The 18798-nt window shown below is 41.0% G+C and overlaps 1 protein-coding gene and 1 non-coding gene across 2 annotated transcripts in view; both read left to right on the forward strand.

Annotated features, from left to right (window-relative positions):
- Nucleotides 1–15211, forward strand: part of PTCD3 (pentatricopeptide repeat domain 3) — a 32275-nt gene extending 17064 nt beyond the window's left edge. Inside the window, exons 9-24 of the mRNA XM_025354490.1 lie at nucleotides 220–281; nucleotides 1522–1609; nucleotides 1986–2046; nucleotides 2330–2415; nucleotides 3665–3809; nucleotides 4447–4497; nucleotides 7158–7247; nucleotides 7596–7624; nucleotides 8843–8949; nucleotides 9717–9795; nucleotides 9885–9975; nucleotides 10837–10922; nucleotides 11372–11520; nucleotides 13059–13100; nucleotides 13512–13670; nucleotides 14003–15211. Coding sequence (XP_025210275.1) covers nucleotides 220–281; nucleotides 1522–1609; nucleotides 1986–2046; nucleotides 2330–2415; nucleotides 3665–3809; nucleotides 4447–4497; nucleotides 7158–7247; nucleotides 7596–7624; nucleotides 8843–8949; nucleotides 9717–9795; nucleotides 9885–9975; nucleotides 10837–10922; nucleotides 11372–11520; nucleotides 13059–13100; nucleotides 13512–13670; nucleotides 14003–14093 — 1416 coding nt within the window. The 3' untranslated portion in view covers nucleotides 14094–15211. The remainder of the gene's footprint in view (nucleotides 1–219; nucleotides 282–1521; nucleotides 1610–1985; nucleotides 2047–2329; nucleotides 2416–3664; nucleotides 3810–4446; nucleotides 4498–7157; nucleotides 7248–7595; nucleotides 7625–8842; nucleotides 8950–9716; nucleotides 9796–9884; nucleotides 9976–10836; nucleotides 10923–11371; nucleotides 11521–13058; nucleotides 13101–13511; nucleotides 13671–14002) is intronic.
- On the forward strand, nucleotides 12410–12546 carry LOC112605484. Its single transcript, XR_003115470.1, has one exon. It is a non-coding gene; the product is annotated as a small nucleolar RNA SNORD94 (small nucleolar RNA).
- Nucleotides 15212–18798: the final 3587 nt, after the last annotated feature.

Genomic DNA, 18798 nt, shown 5'->3' on the forward strand with positions numbered 1-18798 from the left:
AAAGCCCAAACCAAAAAAAAAAAAAAAAAAAAAAAAAAAAAAAAAAAAAAAGAAATTAACTGTATAGGTGTAAGCGTTATTGGACTTCCTCTTTGCCATCTGCTGGATCTGTGTTTCCTTTATTTTTCTGAGTTCCCTTTGCCTTTCTGATTTTGAGTAGTCTGGGAAATGCATTCTATCGCCTTAACTTTTATTTCTCTTGATGATTATTCATTTCAGGAAGAGGAAAATAACAAGAAATCTGGGAGGACAGCTGGTCATCAGTTTGGAGTTACATGGCGGTATGTCACACGTAATTAGAACCTTGAATTACAGTGTCTTACAGTACATGGAATATGCCCCATCACCCCGTGAAGATGTTTTCTTGTGATGTTCTTAAATAATTGATTTTTATTGTGCAATATAAATTTCACCATTTGTATTTCTATACATTTAGACCATTTTTCAGTAGGGTCTTTATCTCCATTCAGCAACACAAGAATCTGTTGAGAGGTTGACCCTTTTTTTTTCCCCCTCATCTGTTTAACTCTGCATAACTTTCATATGGTATGGTTCCTTTGGTAGTTTCATTAACAGTGCTACCTTGGAATATATACCTCTAATTCTGAAAGATTTAATACTTTTGTTTACTAAAAGTATCATGGACACTAGAGTGTACTGCTAAATTAAGACCACTGACCAACATGTAGACGTACACAGCAGTTTAAATGAAAGATAATAATTATGTTGGAGAATTTAAGTTAGCTGGGTGTCTAAAAGGAGGATATTTCATGTGAATGTCTGGAAAGGGAAAGCTACCATGATTATCTAAAATCGTTATTGAAGTGATGAATTTGATAGGATGAAAGGTTAAATTCCTTGGGGTAGGCTGGACGCGATGCCTCACGCCTGTAATCCTGGCACCGTGGGAGGCCGAGGTGAGTGGATCACTTGAGGTCAGGAGTTTTGAGACCAGCCTGACTAACATGGTGAAACCCCATCTCTACTAAAAATACAACAATTAGTTAGGGGTGGTGGCATGTGCCTGTAATTCCAGCTACTCCGGAGGTGGAGGCGGGAGAATCACTTAAACCCGGGAGGCCGAGGTTGTGGAATGGGAGAAGAGATGAAAGTACATATGCTAGAATATGACCAGAAGGATCCTCCAAAAGAAACCATTTTGCCTCTGGGAAGTAGCAGCTGAAGATTGAAGAAGGATGAGGAATCTTTACTAGGGACCTTGTCATACAGTTGCTGCTTGTTTTTAATGCATAGATATTTATATACTTGTTTATAAACTTTTCATTTTCAATTCTAATTCTGCCACTTAACCTGCAAAGCCCCGACAACACATTAAGATTGTTAAGTCTTGATTTTCCCCATTTTCAAAATGATGATAACCATAACGCCCTGTAAGAATTGAGATAATGCATGTAAAGTACTTGGCACATTGCCTGGAACATAATAAACTGTCAGTAAATGGTGGTAGCTCTGATTGGTATTTCCTGTTGCCTGGGTTCACATTTACTCTCTTGTGTCTAGAGCAAAAAACAATGCTGAGAGAATCTTTTCTCTAATGCCAGAGAAAAATGCACATTCCTATTGCACAATGATCCGAGGAATGGTGAAGGTACATTTGTTTTATTTATTTTTATCTTTAATTTCCACCAATCAGGGTGTTTCAGCCTCAGAACCACTAACATTTTGGGTCAGATAATTTGTTGTGGGGTCTGTCCTGTGCATTGTAGGATGTTAGTAGCTCTCTGGGTTCTACCCACTGGATGCGAGTAGTACACTCCTCCCCCACTTTCAGTTGCGACAAATAAAAATATGTTCAGGCATTACCAGTAGATAGAAAACCACTGCACTAGAGTATGAGCTTCATGAGAACAGGAGCCTGATCTATTGAGCCTGAGCTATGTTACCAAACTCTAAGACAGAAATGTGCAAGGACTTCTTAAGTAAATGAATTTGATGATGCTTAATTTTTCCTTTTCCTTTTCCAGCACCAAGCTTATGAGCAGGCGTTAAACTTGTACACTGAGTTACTAAACAACAGACTCCATGGTGAGTTTGAGAACTCCCCTCCATCCCTTTCTCCATTTCCTTCTTTCTCTTAATTGTCTGTGTGAGGGCTTTGGATCTTGCCTCAGTCATTGGCCTATACTTTGTCTTTTCCTGAGGCATAGGTGATTGAAGCAAGAGTAGAGATCCAGAAAGGAGAGTGGTTTTCCAGTTTTGTGGGCATGTGATTAGCCAAGGGACACATAGGAATGACTGCTTTGCCTTAAACTCAGCCATTTAGGGATTCATCTTCAACCCCAAATTTTATCATTTTTTTATTTTACAGCTGATGTGTACACATTTAATGCACTGATTGAAGCAACAGTATTCGTGATAAATGAGAAATTTGAGGCAAAATGGAGTGATATACTGGTAAGGAGGAATCCTCAGTTTATTTTTTAATAGGGCTTAAATACTCTTTGCCAGAAATAGATGGGCTGGCCAGGTGTGGTGGCTCAAACCTGTGATACCAGCACTTTGGGAGGCCGAGGCGGGCAGATCACCTGAGGCCAGGAGTTCGAGACCAGCCTGGCCAACATGGTGAAACCCGTCTCTACTAAAAGTACAAACAAAGCCGGGCGTGGTGGTGCATGCCTGTAATCCCAGCTACTTGGGAGGCTGAGGCAAGAGAATCGATTGAACCCGGGAGGCAGAGGTTGCTGTGAGCAGAGATTGTGCCACTGCACTCCAGCTTTGGCAACAGAGCAAGACTCTCAAAAAAAAAAAAAAGAAAGAAAAGTATATGAGCTGGAGATAGCATTTATGAGCATGTGCATGGCAGTCACTGTGTAGCAGTTAACTGTTCACTACCCTTTCCGCAGCCCTGGAACTCAGCTGTGTCTGGCACATGAGAAGAAAAAGTTACTTGACCCAGAGTATACAGCTAGAATTCTGGACCATTTTATTCATTTATTTTTCATAATAGTTTTTCTGTTACAAAGTAATGCATATTTGCTGTCAAATTCCTATCAGGTGTAAGTTCAAAAAGTTGAAATCACTGGATTGATTCTTGCCTAGTAACTTAAGAACAGAAACGGCTGGGCACGGTGGCTCATGCCTATAATCCCAGCACTTTGAGGCTGAGGCGGGTGGGTTACCTGAGGTCAGGAGTTTGTGAGCAGCCTGACTAACATGGTGAAACCTCGTCTCTACTAAAAATACAAAAATTAGCCAGCCGTAGTGGTGCACGCCTGTAGTCCCAGCTACTCAGGAGACTGAGGCAGGAGAATCGCCTCAACTCAAGATTGCGCCCCTGCACTCCAGCCAGGGCAACAAGAGCGAAACTCCGTCTCAAAAAAAAAAAAAAAAAACAACCAAAAAAACCACTTTTTTATATCATACTGGTCTATTACTTTTGAGTCTTTTCTTGGAAAACTCTCCTTGGTAGAAGACTGAAGACAGTTGACCACCTTGATCAAGTGGGGTGGGTGTTTGCATTAGCAGGCTTCTTTAAAAGGCAGAATCATGGAACCTGCTAATTAATAAACAGTTCTTAAAATAGGGATATAGTTACTAACTTGCTTTAAACATAAGCAAGAACGCTAAATTCTTTATTTTGTATGAAACAGATTATTGGACAGATTACCCAGGAATGAAAGATACTTGTTTTTTATTCAACTAGGAGCTGCTAAGACACATGGTTGCACAGAACGTGAAACCAAATCTGCAGACTTTTAATACCATTCTGAAATGTCTCCGAAGATTTCATGTGATTGCAAGATTGCCAGCCTTACAGCTTTTACGTGAAATGAAAGCCATTGGAATAGGTGAGGATGCGCCCTTGATTCCTCTGAAGACAGAGACTGTGCCAGCCAGAGGTTTCAGGTCAACATAAGCAAAGACCTTTAAATTCTTCTTCTGCTTACATAATATGCTGGAAATTTTGTTTCCATGTTTGACACATTAAATTAAATGTACTGTACTTATGGTGGGAGTGTCTTTATCATCTTAGTGTTCATTAGTATTTTAGGTACTTTGTTTATGGTTCTGTTGAATCTGAGGAGAAGTGATTGCTTTGAGTTAGCTAGTTTTAAATTCATGACATTTTTCCAGCATAATTAGGTATTTGAACCTAAGTGTGTGCTAGTATATTGTATATTTTTCATTGGTTACTTTATTGAAAGTTGCTTTGGGAATCAATTCACTTAAATATATTTTACTGTTCTCAGTGAAGAATGTGACTAAGTATTTGGACTTTCAAAAAGTGATTAAGTCTTTATGATAGTTTTTCACCTTTACATTAATGAGTTGGAAAATATCTTTGTTCAAAGGAATAGAAATGCATCTATTGCTTAAATATTAACATTAATATGTTTTAAATTCAGTGTGTCTCAGTAAACTATATTTTGGATTGCTGTGTGTTTACCTCATTGTTTATTTTTTCTATTCACCTGGTAATTCGAGAACCCTCGCTTGCAACATATCACCATATTATTCAGCTGTTTTATCAACCTGGTATGTATGGCCTTAAATTGTGTTAATTTATATAGAAAATTGACCAGCTTTCTTGAATTTATGTGATTAATTGTTGCAGGTTATCTTCTCTGCATATGAATTAAGAAAAGATAATTTGTAAATTAACCTGTACAGCCTGAGCAGAAAGTTGTGGCTTTTTTTTTAGAGATAGGATCTTGCTCATTGCAGCCTTGAACTCCTGGGCTCAAGCAGTCCTCCCTCCTTAGCCTTCTGAGTAGTTGGGATTACAGATACCTACCAGCATGCCCAGCTGATTTTTTTTATTGGACAGGGTCTTACTACCTAAAATTATTCTTGAGGTTAGCAATCTTGTTTATGGTATGAAACTTGAGCTGGAGGGGAGAGGGTTATGGAATGTACTGTCAGTGATGTTGTACAAACGGGAATGGTTAGAATGTATTTTGGCTGAAGTCCCTTTTGTTCTTTGGAGCTATGCTATTTAATACTGTAGCCACTAGCCACATGTGGCCAGTTAATTAAAATTAAGTAAAATAATAAATTATTTTGTCACATTAGTGCTCAGTAGCCATGTGTCTAGTGGCTACCATGTTCAGTGATGCAGGTTCAGAACATTTCCATCTTTGCCAAAAGTTTGTGGACGTTGCTGCTTCAGAGGAAAGGTAAACTTATTGTGAAGCCTTTTGGTAGGACCTCAAGGCTCCATTCGTTGTCCACTTTTAGGTCAGTTCCAGTGGGAGCTCTGCTCTGTAGATGGACTTTGGAGAGAGACACACCTGAACTGAGATGTCGGCTCTATCATTTATTTACCAGCTGTGTCAAAGTGACTGGATACCTACCTGAGGAATAGCAGCAGGGTGTGGTAGTTAAATGAGTTCCACACCGTGTCTGCTACTCTGTTTGGAAGGCACATATGAGACACTCAGAATCTTTTAGTTCTTATCCATTTATCCCCAGCCTAAGAAATAACCCTTGAGTTCAGAATTGACAGTTCTAGTCATTCTTTCTCGTGATAGACTATAAAAATTACAGAAGAGAACTTGATTCTCTCTGGTTTGGAGGACTAATTTTGTAAAATCCATATCATCACCTGTATAGGCAAATTTTATCTTTAGGAAAAGGAACCAAACAGTTAATTGACTGTACCTTGGAAACAGATAAAGTTTCCATAATTGTGTCCCCTAAAATTTTACTCAACCTTGGTGAGATTGTGATGGAGCTAGTATTTCTGACCCCAAAGTATATTCCTTTCCTCTGTAACTCTCATCACTGGTTCAATTGCTAATCAAAGTCAGATGTACTTACATTTCCTAAGTAACAGCCAGGACTGGGGGATGGGGAATCTGGGGGAGCTGTGTTGGTTTGTCTTATGTATATAAATTGCCTGTCTGCAATAATAATTTTGGCTTACGCCTGTAATCCCAGCAATTTAGGAAGCTGAGACAGGAGGATTGCTTGAGCCCAGGAGTTTGAAAACAACCTGGACAACACAGAGAGACCTCCATGTCTACTAAACATGGAAAAAGTAGCTGGACATGGTGGCGCTCCCCTGTAGTCCCAGCTACTCAGGAGTGTGAGGCGGGAGGATTGCTTGTGGCCAGGAGGTGGAAAGTGTAGTAAGCTGCATTTGTCCCACTGCACTCCAGCCTAGGTGACAGAGCAAGACCCTATCTCAATAATAATAATAATTTCTAGGAATTTACCCAAAAGAGAAAGCTTAAATTAGCCTAGAAACAATACATTGAAAAGAGAATATTATGTAACTGATAAAATTAAGAATGTTAGCAAAGGGAAACATGCTTGAGCAAATTGTGAAACTATCTGCACTGTCATTACAACTCTGCTACCACGAACACACAGAACAGGTTGGGAACAGAGTGTAGAGAAATATTTGACTGGGAATATTGCAGATGATTTTCTGACCTATTAGTGCTCAGCTCACGTTATTTTTAAGAACTGCCCTGTCCATTCTAGTTTACTTTTTCTTGACCTCATTCTGATTATATTTAAAGGGAACACAAATGATTACTAGCAAAAAACATTTTTGGTTGGGCGCAATGGCTCGTGCCTGTAGTCCCAGCACTTTGGGAGGCTGAGGCGGGCAGATCATGAGATCAGGAGTTCAAGACCAGCCTGACCAACATGGGGAAACCCCGTCTCTACTAAAATTACAAAAAATTAGCCAGGCGTGGTGGCGGAGGCCTGTAGTCCCACCTGCTTGGGAGGCTGAGGCAGGAGACTCGGTTGAACTGGGAAGCGGAGGTTGCAGTGAGCCGAGATTGTGCCATTGCACTCCAGCCAGGGCAACAGTGCATCACTCCATCTCAAAAAAAAAAAAAAAAAAAAAAAAGTTTTTCTAAGTATGCTGGTTTGGTGAGGGAGTGTGTGTTACTGTCTGCCTCCTACTCCAGTAAGTCAGGCTTCATGTGAAGAGCCTAAAGAAAGGGGAAAGTCTCAGTGGAGCACATGAATAGAGACCTGTGATTATTCCAGATTTTACAGAGAATTGCTCTCTGCAGGGTGTAGTGGTTCCTTTAGCAAGCATTGGCCTCCACCCAGCTCTATGCGAGGACATAGGCTGGAGGTGAAGGAAGGAGAAATGTGTCCCTTTGTACTAGGTACTGTGAGGTTGGTGGTGGTAAAGGAAGTGGATTAAACACATTTGCTTTCTTGTTCTGCAGGAAACCCTTCAAATAGATCATCCTTCATCATTTATGATATAATGAATGAATTAATGGGAAAGAGATTTTCTGCAAAGGACCCGGATGATGGTATGTACAGAAATCACTTGTGTTTTCCTCCTCCAAAGACAGAGGGCCGGTTTCCCTGAGTGCCAGTTAGAGGCCTCGTGATCCCTATATAGCTTAGTAGTATTTTTGTTTCTATTTTTTAAATAAATTTGAGTACATAGTAGGTGTATATAGCTTAGTAATATTTGCCATGATCTTTCTGAGAAAGCCAAAATGTCTGTGGCACGTTCCTGCCTCTCTTAAGTTTTTACGTTCCTAGCTTTATTTTACATGTTACCAGTTTTGTTGGCAGGATTTTTGTTAATGTTACTGACTTGAAACTATATTTTATCCATTGTAACCAAAGCTCTTGTGAACTTTGATTTTCAGATAAGTTTTTTCAGTCAGCCATGAATGTAGTAAGTATCATTTCTTTATTAATTCACTATCCATTTCCTAAATTTATCTGTAGCTGGAGGGTTCTTCCTAGTTCCTTTCATTTTCTAACTCCTCAGTCATGTCTTTGCTTCTGTTTTTTCTTCTTTCTCTAAAATCTATAATTTTTTCTTTTCTCTTAGAGATAGAGGTTCACTGTGTCACCCACGCTGGAGTGCAGTGGCTCACCACAACCTCTGCCTCCTGGGTTCAAGCGATTCTCCTGCCTCAGCCTCTTGAATAGCTGGGACTGCAGGTGTGCGCCACCACGCCTGGCTAATTTTTGTATTTTTTTTTGGTAGAGATGGAGTTTCACCATGTTGACCAGGCTGGTCTTGAACTCCTGACTACTTCCCGAAGTGCTGGGATTACAGGCGTGAACCAACACACCTGGCCTAAAATCTGTACTTTTCAATCACATACTATCCCTACCCTTTGTTTATTGTTTACGTTGATGTTTTTCATGCCCTCGAACAGATAAGCTTCCATAATATTTCGGATTTGCCTATTAGTAAGTTAAAATTAATAATGGTTTTTATTTTAGTTTATTTAATCATGCTTATCGTAGGAAAAATTTCAAGCAGTTTTAAGATGAACCCTGTTCCCTAAGGGTAATTTAATTGCTTTACTATTAGATTGGTGCAAAAGTAATTGTGGCTTTTGCCATTACTTTCAGTGGCAAAAACCGCAATTATAAAAGCCACTACTTTCAATGGCAAAGACCACAATTACTTTTGCACCAACCTAATATTTAGTGTGGATCCTACCAAGGTATTTACTCTGGGTACTCAAGTGTATGTATATCCAGGCATACTTTCAGGGTGTTTTATTTATTGACAGCGATCAGTATTTCATAGTAAGAACTATAACTTAACTTTCCTGTGGGTAGATTTTGGGATTACTTCATGGAGATTTTTACTAGTCCAGACTCTGCACTGCAGGTGTCTTTTGTGCGCTTGACCAGATGTTGTTATAGGATTAATTTCTAACGGTATAATTGCTAAATTAAAATAATATTGTAATAAATTTCACAGGACTGGGGATTTGTCTCCCCCCATTTCTTGTAACTTATTTGCTGTCAACCAATAATACGTTTAATCAACATTAAGTGTTTTCACAAGATGCTCTACTGTTTTTATTCATTTGTGAACCACGTGGCTGACAGGGTATCAGAGTGATACTTACTACTTGCAAATTTTCAGTGCTCATCTCTCAGAGATCTAGAACTTGCCTACCAAATACATGACCTTTTAAATACTGGAGACAACCGGAAATTCATTGGACTTGATCATCAGCGTAATTTCTATTAGTAAGTGTGTTGGAAATGTATCCTTTTGCATGAGTTACCATATTCTGCAAGTGGGAGGCTGTTGATGTCCCTGTATACCTCACCTCTGGTTTCAGGCAGCATGCCAGTGATCTAATAGGACATTTTAATTGAGCACTTAGGAATTAAAGCAGTGGTAAAACTGCCAGATTTGAAAGACTGTACTAGTTTGTGTCCTTTGAGTTTGGTTTTTTTTTTTTTTTTTTTTTTTGGCAACAGATTAAAATCTACATATCTTTTTTCCTCTACCCCCTCTCATTTTACATTTTCAAATTGTCATAGCAGGGTGAGCCCTGAAGATTTCCTCTCACCTGCCTTGCTTTTGTATTCAAAGATCAAGATACTGGAACCCAGAGATACTCCCTAAATGGGTTTGCTTTTAGGCAGCTAAGAACATGAATTTAAGAAGGCAGCATGTTAACAGATGTGTGAGAATTGTTTTCTGTGTATCCAAATCCTTGTTTCACATTGAATGTTTCTAAAATGAATTTGAAGTTCAGTATCTATTCACCATGACCTAAGAGTAGACAGAGGAAACAGTTAGAAATGACCCGGTGAGGGTAAGGTGTTTAGTTGGGAAGTCAGCATATACTGGCAGCTCTTAAACCAAGTATTGGCTCGTTTAACTTGAAATTGTAAGTATTTTGAAATTCTTTGTAACATATAATATGCTGTAATTTCACTCATTATTTCCCCTGTTGTTAGACATAGGGACTTTAGACTAAACATACTTTTTGCCTTCATCACAGTTCCAGGTTCTTTGATTTGATTTGTCTAATGGAGCAAATTGATGTCACCTTGAAGTGGTATGAGGACCTGATACCTTCAGTAAGATGGTTCATTACTTGTTATTTATCATTCTAGATGAATTGGGTTTCTGTAGATTAATGCTTTAAAAATGTGTTTCTCTTAATCAGGTCTGCTTTCCCCACTCCCAAACATTGATACATCTTCTCCAAGCACTGGATGTGGCCAATCGGCTAGAAATGATTCCTCAAATTTGGAAAGGTCCGTTTTACTTTGTATGTGTCCAGGTGCATGTCACCTCAGTATCTTCTGTTTTGATAATGAATGTGTTAACATTACTGTTAGGGATGAAAACTTCCATTTTGACTGAACTGAATGTGTTAGTTGAGAGCTACTTCAAGGTCACGTGCTCATGTTGCATGTTGACTATCAGGAGAAAAATTTGTTGAAAATGACTTAAGTCAGTCCCTTGGTGACATAGGAATGAGCTGACTTTTGTGCACCTGTTGTGTGATATGACCCAAAGAAAGTAAGTGCTGATGACGTAGCAGACCCTAAATCTGAATGAAGGCCTTGGATCCGAGAGCCTGTGCAATTCCCCTGTGCCAGTGTGGCCTCACTTTGCTAACCAGTCAGTGATGATTATGATTCCAAGTAATAGCCATGAGCGTCACGCATCATGGGTGTGTGTACTGGTCTGTCTTATGTGTATGACTTGACTGCAAAATGAAATAGATACTCTGTATCTTCCACTAGGTGACTACTGTATTATAAGTAAGTAGGCTCTAGTCCTGCCCTCCTGCTTCACAAGACTGCTGTAATGAGTAATAAAAGTATATCAAAAATTCCCAAGTGCTATAAAACAATGTCTTACCACGTGGAGCTGGTGACCGCTCCCATGTAGTGCACGTGCTGTGATGAACACTTCACTGGAACAAGGCCCAGGCATTGGCTTTTACATTTGTTCCACCTTGAATCCTGGTGGGTTTCTGGAATCCTGGGATAAGCCTAGAATAAATAACAGCAACTTATTTTTACCGAGCAAAAAATAGGTTGACAGTGAACAAGAGAGTGTTGGTTTTACCTAACAATGATCACTCCTTGTTCCTTTCTTGTCTCAAGATAGTAAAGAATATGGTTTCAAGTTCCGCAGCGACCTGAGAGAAGAGATCCTGATGCTCATGGCAAGGGACAAACACCCACCAGAGGTAGGCCTGAAACTCTCCAGCCAGTATATCCTCCCATACTGAGGTCTTAAGGCTAGCTTCCCCAGTTTCATCTGCCATTTTGGAGAGTTCTGCCACCCAAACCCATATTTGAGTGATGATACATCTAAACATATCTTGCCTTTAGCAGAAATCTGTCCTTAAAGTTACCCTCTTTCCTGTAGTCCAAAACAGGCAACATGAAATTAGCTTCTGTCTTCAGCTTGCTTATTAAAAAATCTCCATCTATAAAGGAAATGCATAGCTGAATTTGAAAGTTGTGGCTAATCAAAATACTTAGGACAGGGTCCTCTTTTAATTACTCGTGTGCTATACACATAATATATGCAAATGGTAAAATGCATTTCTCAGAATTTAAGGATCCTGTAATTCTGAACTGAAATTCTCACAAAATCAGTTAGGCAGTTCTGCTGACTCCTAAAGCTTCTCAGCTTCAGGTGGCATTTGCTGACTGTGCTGCTGATATCAAATCTACATATGAAAGCCAACCCATCAGACAGACTGCTCAGGATTGGTCAGCCATCTCTCTCAACTGTATAGCTGTCCTCTTTTTAAGGGCTGGGAGAACTCAGGAAGCCTGGTGAGTACAGTACCACAAGTTTACACTTTAGAAGCTTTTGTATTTGGATCTAAAACATTGACCCACGCTGGTAGAAGTTCTCTCATTTGGCCATGTAACAAGTATTTGATTCGGGAACTTGCAAATACCAACTAAAAAGGAAACTTTTGGAAGAAGACAATATGCATGATGTATTTGAGATAAGGCATGGTTCTCTCAAACCATAGGCTGAGAATTAATTGTCTTTCCCTTTCTACTTTCTGTGTCTATGGACAAGTAAGTCACTTAACCCCATTACTCCACTTAAATGGACTAAAGATCAAAGAAACATGATCAAGGAAACATAGTTTTGAAAATGTTTTGGTCATTTGGGTTATTGAAGTATTTTTGGATGCTTCTCCCATCCCGCTCTCCAGCTTAAAATGTGGGCTGTGTACTTAGACTTCTGGAAGCTGGCATTTACGCACATTAACTAAACTTGGCCTTGACCACAACCCATCCTTGGTTGGTGCCGCTGTGTTCTGGTTATGTTTTTATCAGCACTTCATTCACATACTAATTTTTGTGTTTGTGAATGGGAACCTTAGCCATATTCATGTTTCCAAAAATGAGCAAAAGGATCTTTTGTAGGGATAGTGACAGGTGGTTTTCCTGTATTTTGTTTTGTATATAAATGTGTGTTCTAAGAGTCACGAGTGGGAGGTGCTTGTGCATGGCTCCTTGTACAAGAAAGTAACTGTATTTGAACATCCCATTGCCAGTCAGGTATCTCCAGGAAAAGATGATGAAGGCTTGTCTTTGAGGTGCGGCTCACACACGCTCCTCTGGCAACTATGCTGCTAGTGACAGAGACGTATGACATTTGCATTTGGTTGTTAGCTCAGGCAGTTTGGCACACACTTGATACAACCAGGCTGTGATGATTGGCGCAGGGGTACGGACCTCAGCTGAGTCATGGGAGCTGAATGTATGTGTTTCTCTTTTGTCCTGCATGTGGCAGGCTAATGGGGAGCACTTACATGAGACTGTTGCCTCAATCTGAGCCTGCTCTTCATAACAGAATTCTAAGACAGACTGAACCCCTGCCGTATTTTAAGAGAGGGAAACAGCATTGTTCTGTTCCATGCCTCTTTTCCAGCTGTGCACAGGATGGATTCCCTCCCTAGGACAGCGGTGATCCTCTACAAGAGGACAAATACAGTTGGAGTATCCCTTTTCCAAAATGCTTGAGACCAGAAGTGTATGGGGTTTTAGATTTTGGAGCATTTTTGGATCAGGAATATTCAACCTATACCAGCAAATCTTGACATTGGCAGCGTATCAGATTTACCTGTGAAAATTGCAGTATAGATTCGTTTGGGGAGTTTAAGCACCCGTGGTGATTCTCGTGTATACACAGGGCTGGGAGCTAGTAGAGCCCACAGATGTGTGTCTTTGGGAGCTTACAGTGTAGTTAAGAAAAGGGCATTTAGTCTGTGATTACAGAGGAATAACAGTTATAGTATCTGATTGCCTTGTTTTTCTAATGGTATTCATAATCTTTTTCCTATCTTGAACAGGAAAATGTTGGGGCTTTTCAGGAAGCATAATAAGATCCCTAGGTAAGTTGAAATCAACCAGCTCTCTTTGAGTACGGCCTAGAAGTAGCCACATTTGGAATTTCTTCACCAGCCTTAGCCACCACATTTGGGCACTCTTCTGTTAGGCAAGCATACCGTCAACTCCCTGCTATCCAGGGCATCCTGAGGCAAGCAGTTTTTTATCTGTGCTCACGGGTCACCATGAGCTACACAGAATAGATCATCATGAAGTCATATTGAATGAATGTTGATAATCCCTTTGGCCCTTTAGACTTTCCAACCTCACTGGAAACAAAATAAATGTTAGACTTCATCTAATTTTGTCTCCAGAAGTACTGTTGAGAATCTATTACTGAACTTATACTGGATCTTGCCTATAAATGTTTTACTAAAGAGGCTGGAGAAAGTTCACACTTTGCCTTTCTTTTACAGAAATGAGTTGCTGAATGAGTTTATGGACTGTGCAAAAGCATCTAACAGCCCTTCCCAGGCCATTGAAGTAGGAGAGCTGGCAAGTGCCTTCAGCTTACCTAGTTGTGAGGCCCTCATCCAGAGAGTAATGACTGATTTTGCAATCAACCTACAACAAAAGTAAGTGGGTCACCACGAAGGAAAGTTTGTAAAATGGTGCAGACCTTTCGTCCATCTGCCCATTCAAAATGTTCATAGCTTTCTATCCCCTGTATTTTCTTGCAGAAGGTCAGAATGTAGTAATTTAATGATGATTTCATTTGTCATGCAAGTCAGGAAGGCCTCTAGATTTGACTGTTAGAATCTTTTTGTTCCTAATATACTTTAATGCAGCTGCAGGGTCCCTTTTTCTGCTTTCAAAACTGATAGGCTATAGGTGAGTGTCAGAGACACCAAGAACCCCAGCACCTAATTGAATTGCAGTGTAATCCTCCATTTTTTTTTCTTAACAGGGAAGCCCTAGGTAACCTAACTGCACTGACCAGTGACAGTGATACTGACAGCAGCAGTGACAGCGACAGTGACACCAGTGAAGGCAAATGAAAGTGGAGATTCAGGAGCAGCAATGGCCTCACCATAGCTGCTGGAATCACACCTGAGAACTAAGATATGCTAATATTTAACACTGTTACAAAGAAGACAAGATAAAGATTTGGTGAATTTGTTACTGTGAGGCGCAGTCAGTACACAGCCGAGTTATGTAGATTTAAGCTCCTAATTTGCTACTTAATAACCATCTATTAATGAACTGTTAAAGGTTTAGCATTTAAGTAGCAACATTGCAGTTTTCAGACACATGGTGAGGTCCATGGCTCTTGTCATCAGGATAATCCTGCACACCTACAGTGTCAGTGAGCTGACCTCATGCTGCCATCCTCGTGCGATTGGCGTCTCCCTGCTGCTGGACTTCTGCCTTTGTTGGCCTGATGTGCTGCTGTGATGCTGGTCCTTCATCTTAGAAAGGTGTTCATGCAGTTCTATCACAGTTGGGGTTGGGTCAATAGTTTCCCAATTTCAGGATATTTCGATGTCAGAAATAAGCCTCTTAGGAATGACTAAAACAAGATAATGGCAGTTTAGGCTGCACAACTGGTAAAATGACTGTAAATAAATGTTGTAATTAATGTACACGTTTGCATTTTTGTTAATATAGCCATTGCCATAGTTTTCTAACTTGAACAGCCATGAATGTTTCATGTCTCCCTTTCTGTCTATAGCTGGTACCTATTTTAGTGGTTGAAATGAGAGCTAGTGATGACAGAAGGATGTGGAATGTATTCTTGACGTCATTGTGTATTACTGGTAATCAAGTTGGTAACGACTACTTCTAGCAGCTCTTACCACTGTGACTTAAATGGTCCTGGAATGCAGTAAGTGGAGGTTTGCAGCATTCCTGCCTTCATGAGGGCTTCCCCCACCAGCCACTTTGCACATACCTGGCTCCTAGATTTACTTAGGTAGCCCGTGAGTTGTCCACATGAGAGCTTCATCTTTACCTTGCCAGAGTTGACAATTATGGGATGCTCTAGTCTACTAATACTTGTGTTCCCATCTGTCTGCCATCCTCTGAAGGCCAGGACCCAGTCACACATCCTTAGAAACCAAAGTATGGTTTGTGCTTTCTCTTAGGATGTCAGGTCTTAGGGCATTTAATTGAAGGAATCCCCCCCAACCCCCGCAAAAAAAAAGCTGATATAGTAACTAGCTACTTAAGCATCCATGGGTATTGCTCCGTATCAAAGCAGATTTGCAGGACAGAGAGGAAGTTAGCCTCTAGTCTTAGTTTACAGCTTCCAAGGAGAACCTGGCCACCTGAAAGGTTAACTCAGTCCCTTCCTGTCTCTGGTTCATCAGCACCTGCGGATGCCTGACTCTTGTTAGCCTTACTATTCAATATAGTCCTTAGATTCATTGTATGCGTCTCCCTATCCAGGCGCCAATTCTGAATCACCATGTTGCTCTGCAGCTAGAGTTGATAGGAGAAAATCCATCTGGGAAGATGGCCCATGAATTTGTAGTGGACTTTTCAAAATGAGTGATTTGTTAGCTTGGTACTTTTAAATTTGTAGTATAGATACTCCAAACCCATACTCTGAGCAATTAACTGCCTTGAACTCAGAGAAAAATTAAGGCCTCACAGGATAAGTCTCCATTTTCTGTAAATGCTTATTTTATCATAGTCTTTAGCCTCTACTATCAGTAAAATGTTCTCTTTGTGTGTGGTGACTCACACCTGTAATCAGCACTTTGGGAGGCAGAGGCAGGAGGATCACTTAGGTCCAGGAGTTTGAGACCAGCCTGGCCAACATAGTGACACCAGCTCTACAAAAAAAATTAAAAAGCCAGACTGGCAGTATGCACCTGTGTCCCAGCTAATTGGGAGGGTGAGATGGGAGGATTGTTTGAGCCTAGGAGAGGGAGGTTGCAGTGAACCGTGATCGCACCACTGCACTCCAGCCTGGGCAACAGAGCAAGCCCCTGTCTTAGAGAAACCAGAATTTTGGAAGAGCAAATAGGGCCAAGTGCAGGGCTCATGCCTGTAATCCCAGCACTTCAGGTGCCAATGTGGATCGCCTGAGCCCAGGAGTTTGAGACCAGCCTGGGTAACAGTGAGACCCCCTCCCTACAAAAGATTTTAACAGTTGGGCGTAGTGGTGCATGCCTGTAATCCCAGCTCTCTGGAGACTGAGGTGGGGGGATTGTTTGAGCCTGGGAGGCTGACGCTGCAGTAGCCATGATTGCACCACTGCATTCCAGCCTGGTTGACGGAGCGACCCTTGTCTCCAAGAAAAAAAAAAAGCAAATGGGATTAAGGACTCTCATGGAATGGGGAGGGGAAAGGGAGTCTTAATATACGTGGAATAAACTTGCTCAGTGTTGTTGCCAGAGTTACATTACCATTGTGTAGAAGTCAGAAACTGGACTTCTAGTTTGGTTCAAACATTTGAGGATTTGAGGATTGTCTTAAAATTATAGCCATCAAAGTATTCAAGTGGTTGGATGGCACTCGAAGATTCTACATGTCTAGAATCAAACTCAAATCTAGCACCTAGGTCTTAGTAAATGCTTAATGAATGCCACCAACTCTGCAAAGTATTCATTCGTTGATTTTGAGACCTTAGTCACGTTGCTACTACAAGTAGGGCATATGACCTCTTAAGAAGCAGAACTTCGAGAAGTCCTTACGTAACCACAGTAAAGCAGACCCTCCCCTTTCAGCAACCTCAAAGCAAAAAAACAAACAAAAAAGCCCCCTAGTGAGCTGCTGTATAAACATTATGCCAAGCACTAGGCGTAGAGGAAAAGATGTCAGATTGTACTGTCACTGGCTACGTACCTATAGTCTCTAAGATAGGGTAGCCTTTGTCTTTCAAACTGCATTGCAATATAGATCTATGCATAGATATATGCATTAAGTGTAGCAAATTGTGATGTAAATTTTTTACTGCTGGTCATGGTCAAAAAGATATGCTATGAAATTGAGTCACTAGGAGCATGGGTGTGTAAGGCAGGTTTTATAGAACCGTTTAGATTCAACATTAATGGTAGAGTGGCATTTTACTAAAAAAATGGGCGTATTTGGTTTGGGTGCTGTAAGGCAATTTGCTAGGACATGGGATAATCAGATTACACAAAATGTAGGCAGTGAACAAGTCTTCATCCTGGCCCAGAAAATAGCCTATTAAAAAATGCTGTCCAGGCCAGGCACAGTGGCTCATGCCTGTAATCCCAGCACTGCGGGAGGGTGAGGCTGGAGGATCGCTTGAGTTCAAGACCAGCCTGAGCAACATAGTGAGAACCCATCTCAAAAGAAAGAAAATGTCCAGCTGTGGACTTTCAGGATTCAGTACTGCTGGGGATCAAGCCCAAGAATGTTTTTCAGAGCTCTAAGATGCTTGAAAAGTAAGAGTGTCCAAGAGGAATAAAGGTCATGACAGAATTTACTCCCAGGACAATCTAAGTTCTGCACAAGTACCCGTGGTGTCTGTTCCCACAACAATGGCCCCTTCACAAGCTCTTGCCTCACAACCCCTGCAGAAGCCCTTCAACAAAACGGACTAGTGAAACCTACTCCTCACATGGGTAAGAGTTTCAGTGGGCAGGTGACCCTCCTTCCTGCCTCCATCCTTTGCTTCCTCAAGCTCCCCGCCAATCTCAGGGCCCATGGATACATCAATGGGAAGGAAGCCAGGGAAGAATAGACCTACAGTATAACAGGGGTGTGGTGACCGCTGGACCTGATGAAGAGAATCTGCCTGACATTTAATAAGCCTTTTTATTTCCCTTCTGTGTTAAATCAAATGATCTGTTCTGCACTGAGCCAAGCAAGTTACTTTAAAACTGGTGGCACAACTCATTTGGGACTTGGAGACTGCTTTTATCCAGAATCTGTTAAGAGAGCAGGGGATTTAAATTAATACAAAGGAATATGAAGGTAGTGTGCCTTAAAGACTGTCTAAAATTAGGTGTTAGTTTGTTACATTATTAATTTTGAAATATTAAACAACATGAAAATGTTCAATCAGGATGCATGAGTTTTAAAATGTTGAACACTCTCCTACATCAGTGAGGAGGGAGGAAAGGTCATTTCAGACTAAAACAGATTGAGGATTAAACCAAGACAGAAGTGATGATTTCGCTTTTTATGATTTTTGCTGTGGCAATGGCAGTCGCGTGACTTTTCACTTGCAGTATAAATGAAAGGCTGAAGTGAAGCCGACCTGCCCTAATGGCTCAGGGCTATATCCACCTCCCAGATAACCCTGGCCCTTGGGACTCCATCTCCTTGAAGTAGCACTGAGAACCCAAGAAGAGGCTCCGCTGCTTTTTGCACATAGTTACATCTCAGGAAGATTTTTAAGCACGAGGAAGGAAAATAAAGGCCTGGCCAAGCAGGGTCCCCTTTTCAGTATCATCTTGGTTCCTAATAAGCAATCAAGGAGGTGGGTGTGTTGGCTGGTAAAGGAACTACTAAGATTCAGAAGCCTGTAGTCTTCATTATTTTGATTTACAGGTTAAAATAAACCACTCGGCTGGGCGCGGTGGCTCACACCTGTAATCCTAGCACTTTGGGAGACCAGGGTGGTCAGATCATGAAGTCGGGAGTTCGAGATCAGCCTGGCCAACACAGTGAAACCCCATCTCTACTAAAAGCACAAAAAAATTAGCTGGGTGTGGTGGTGGGCAACTGTAATCCCAGCTGCTCGGGAGGCTGAGGCAGGAGAATCGCTTGAACCTGGGAGGCAGA

The sequence above is a fragment of the Theropithecus gelada genome, chromosome 13 (assembly GCF_003255815.1).
Source record: "Theropithecus gelada isolate Dixy chromosome 13, Tgel_1.0, whole genome shotgun sequence".
Classification (NCBI taxonomy): Eukaryota; Metazoa; Chordata; class Mammalia; order Primates; family Cercopithecidae; genus Theropithecus; species Theropithecus gelada.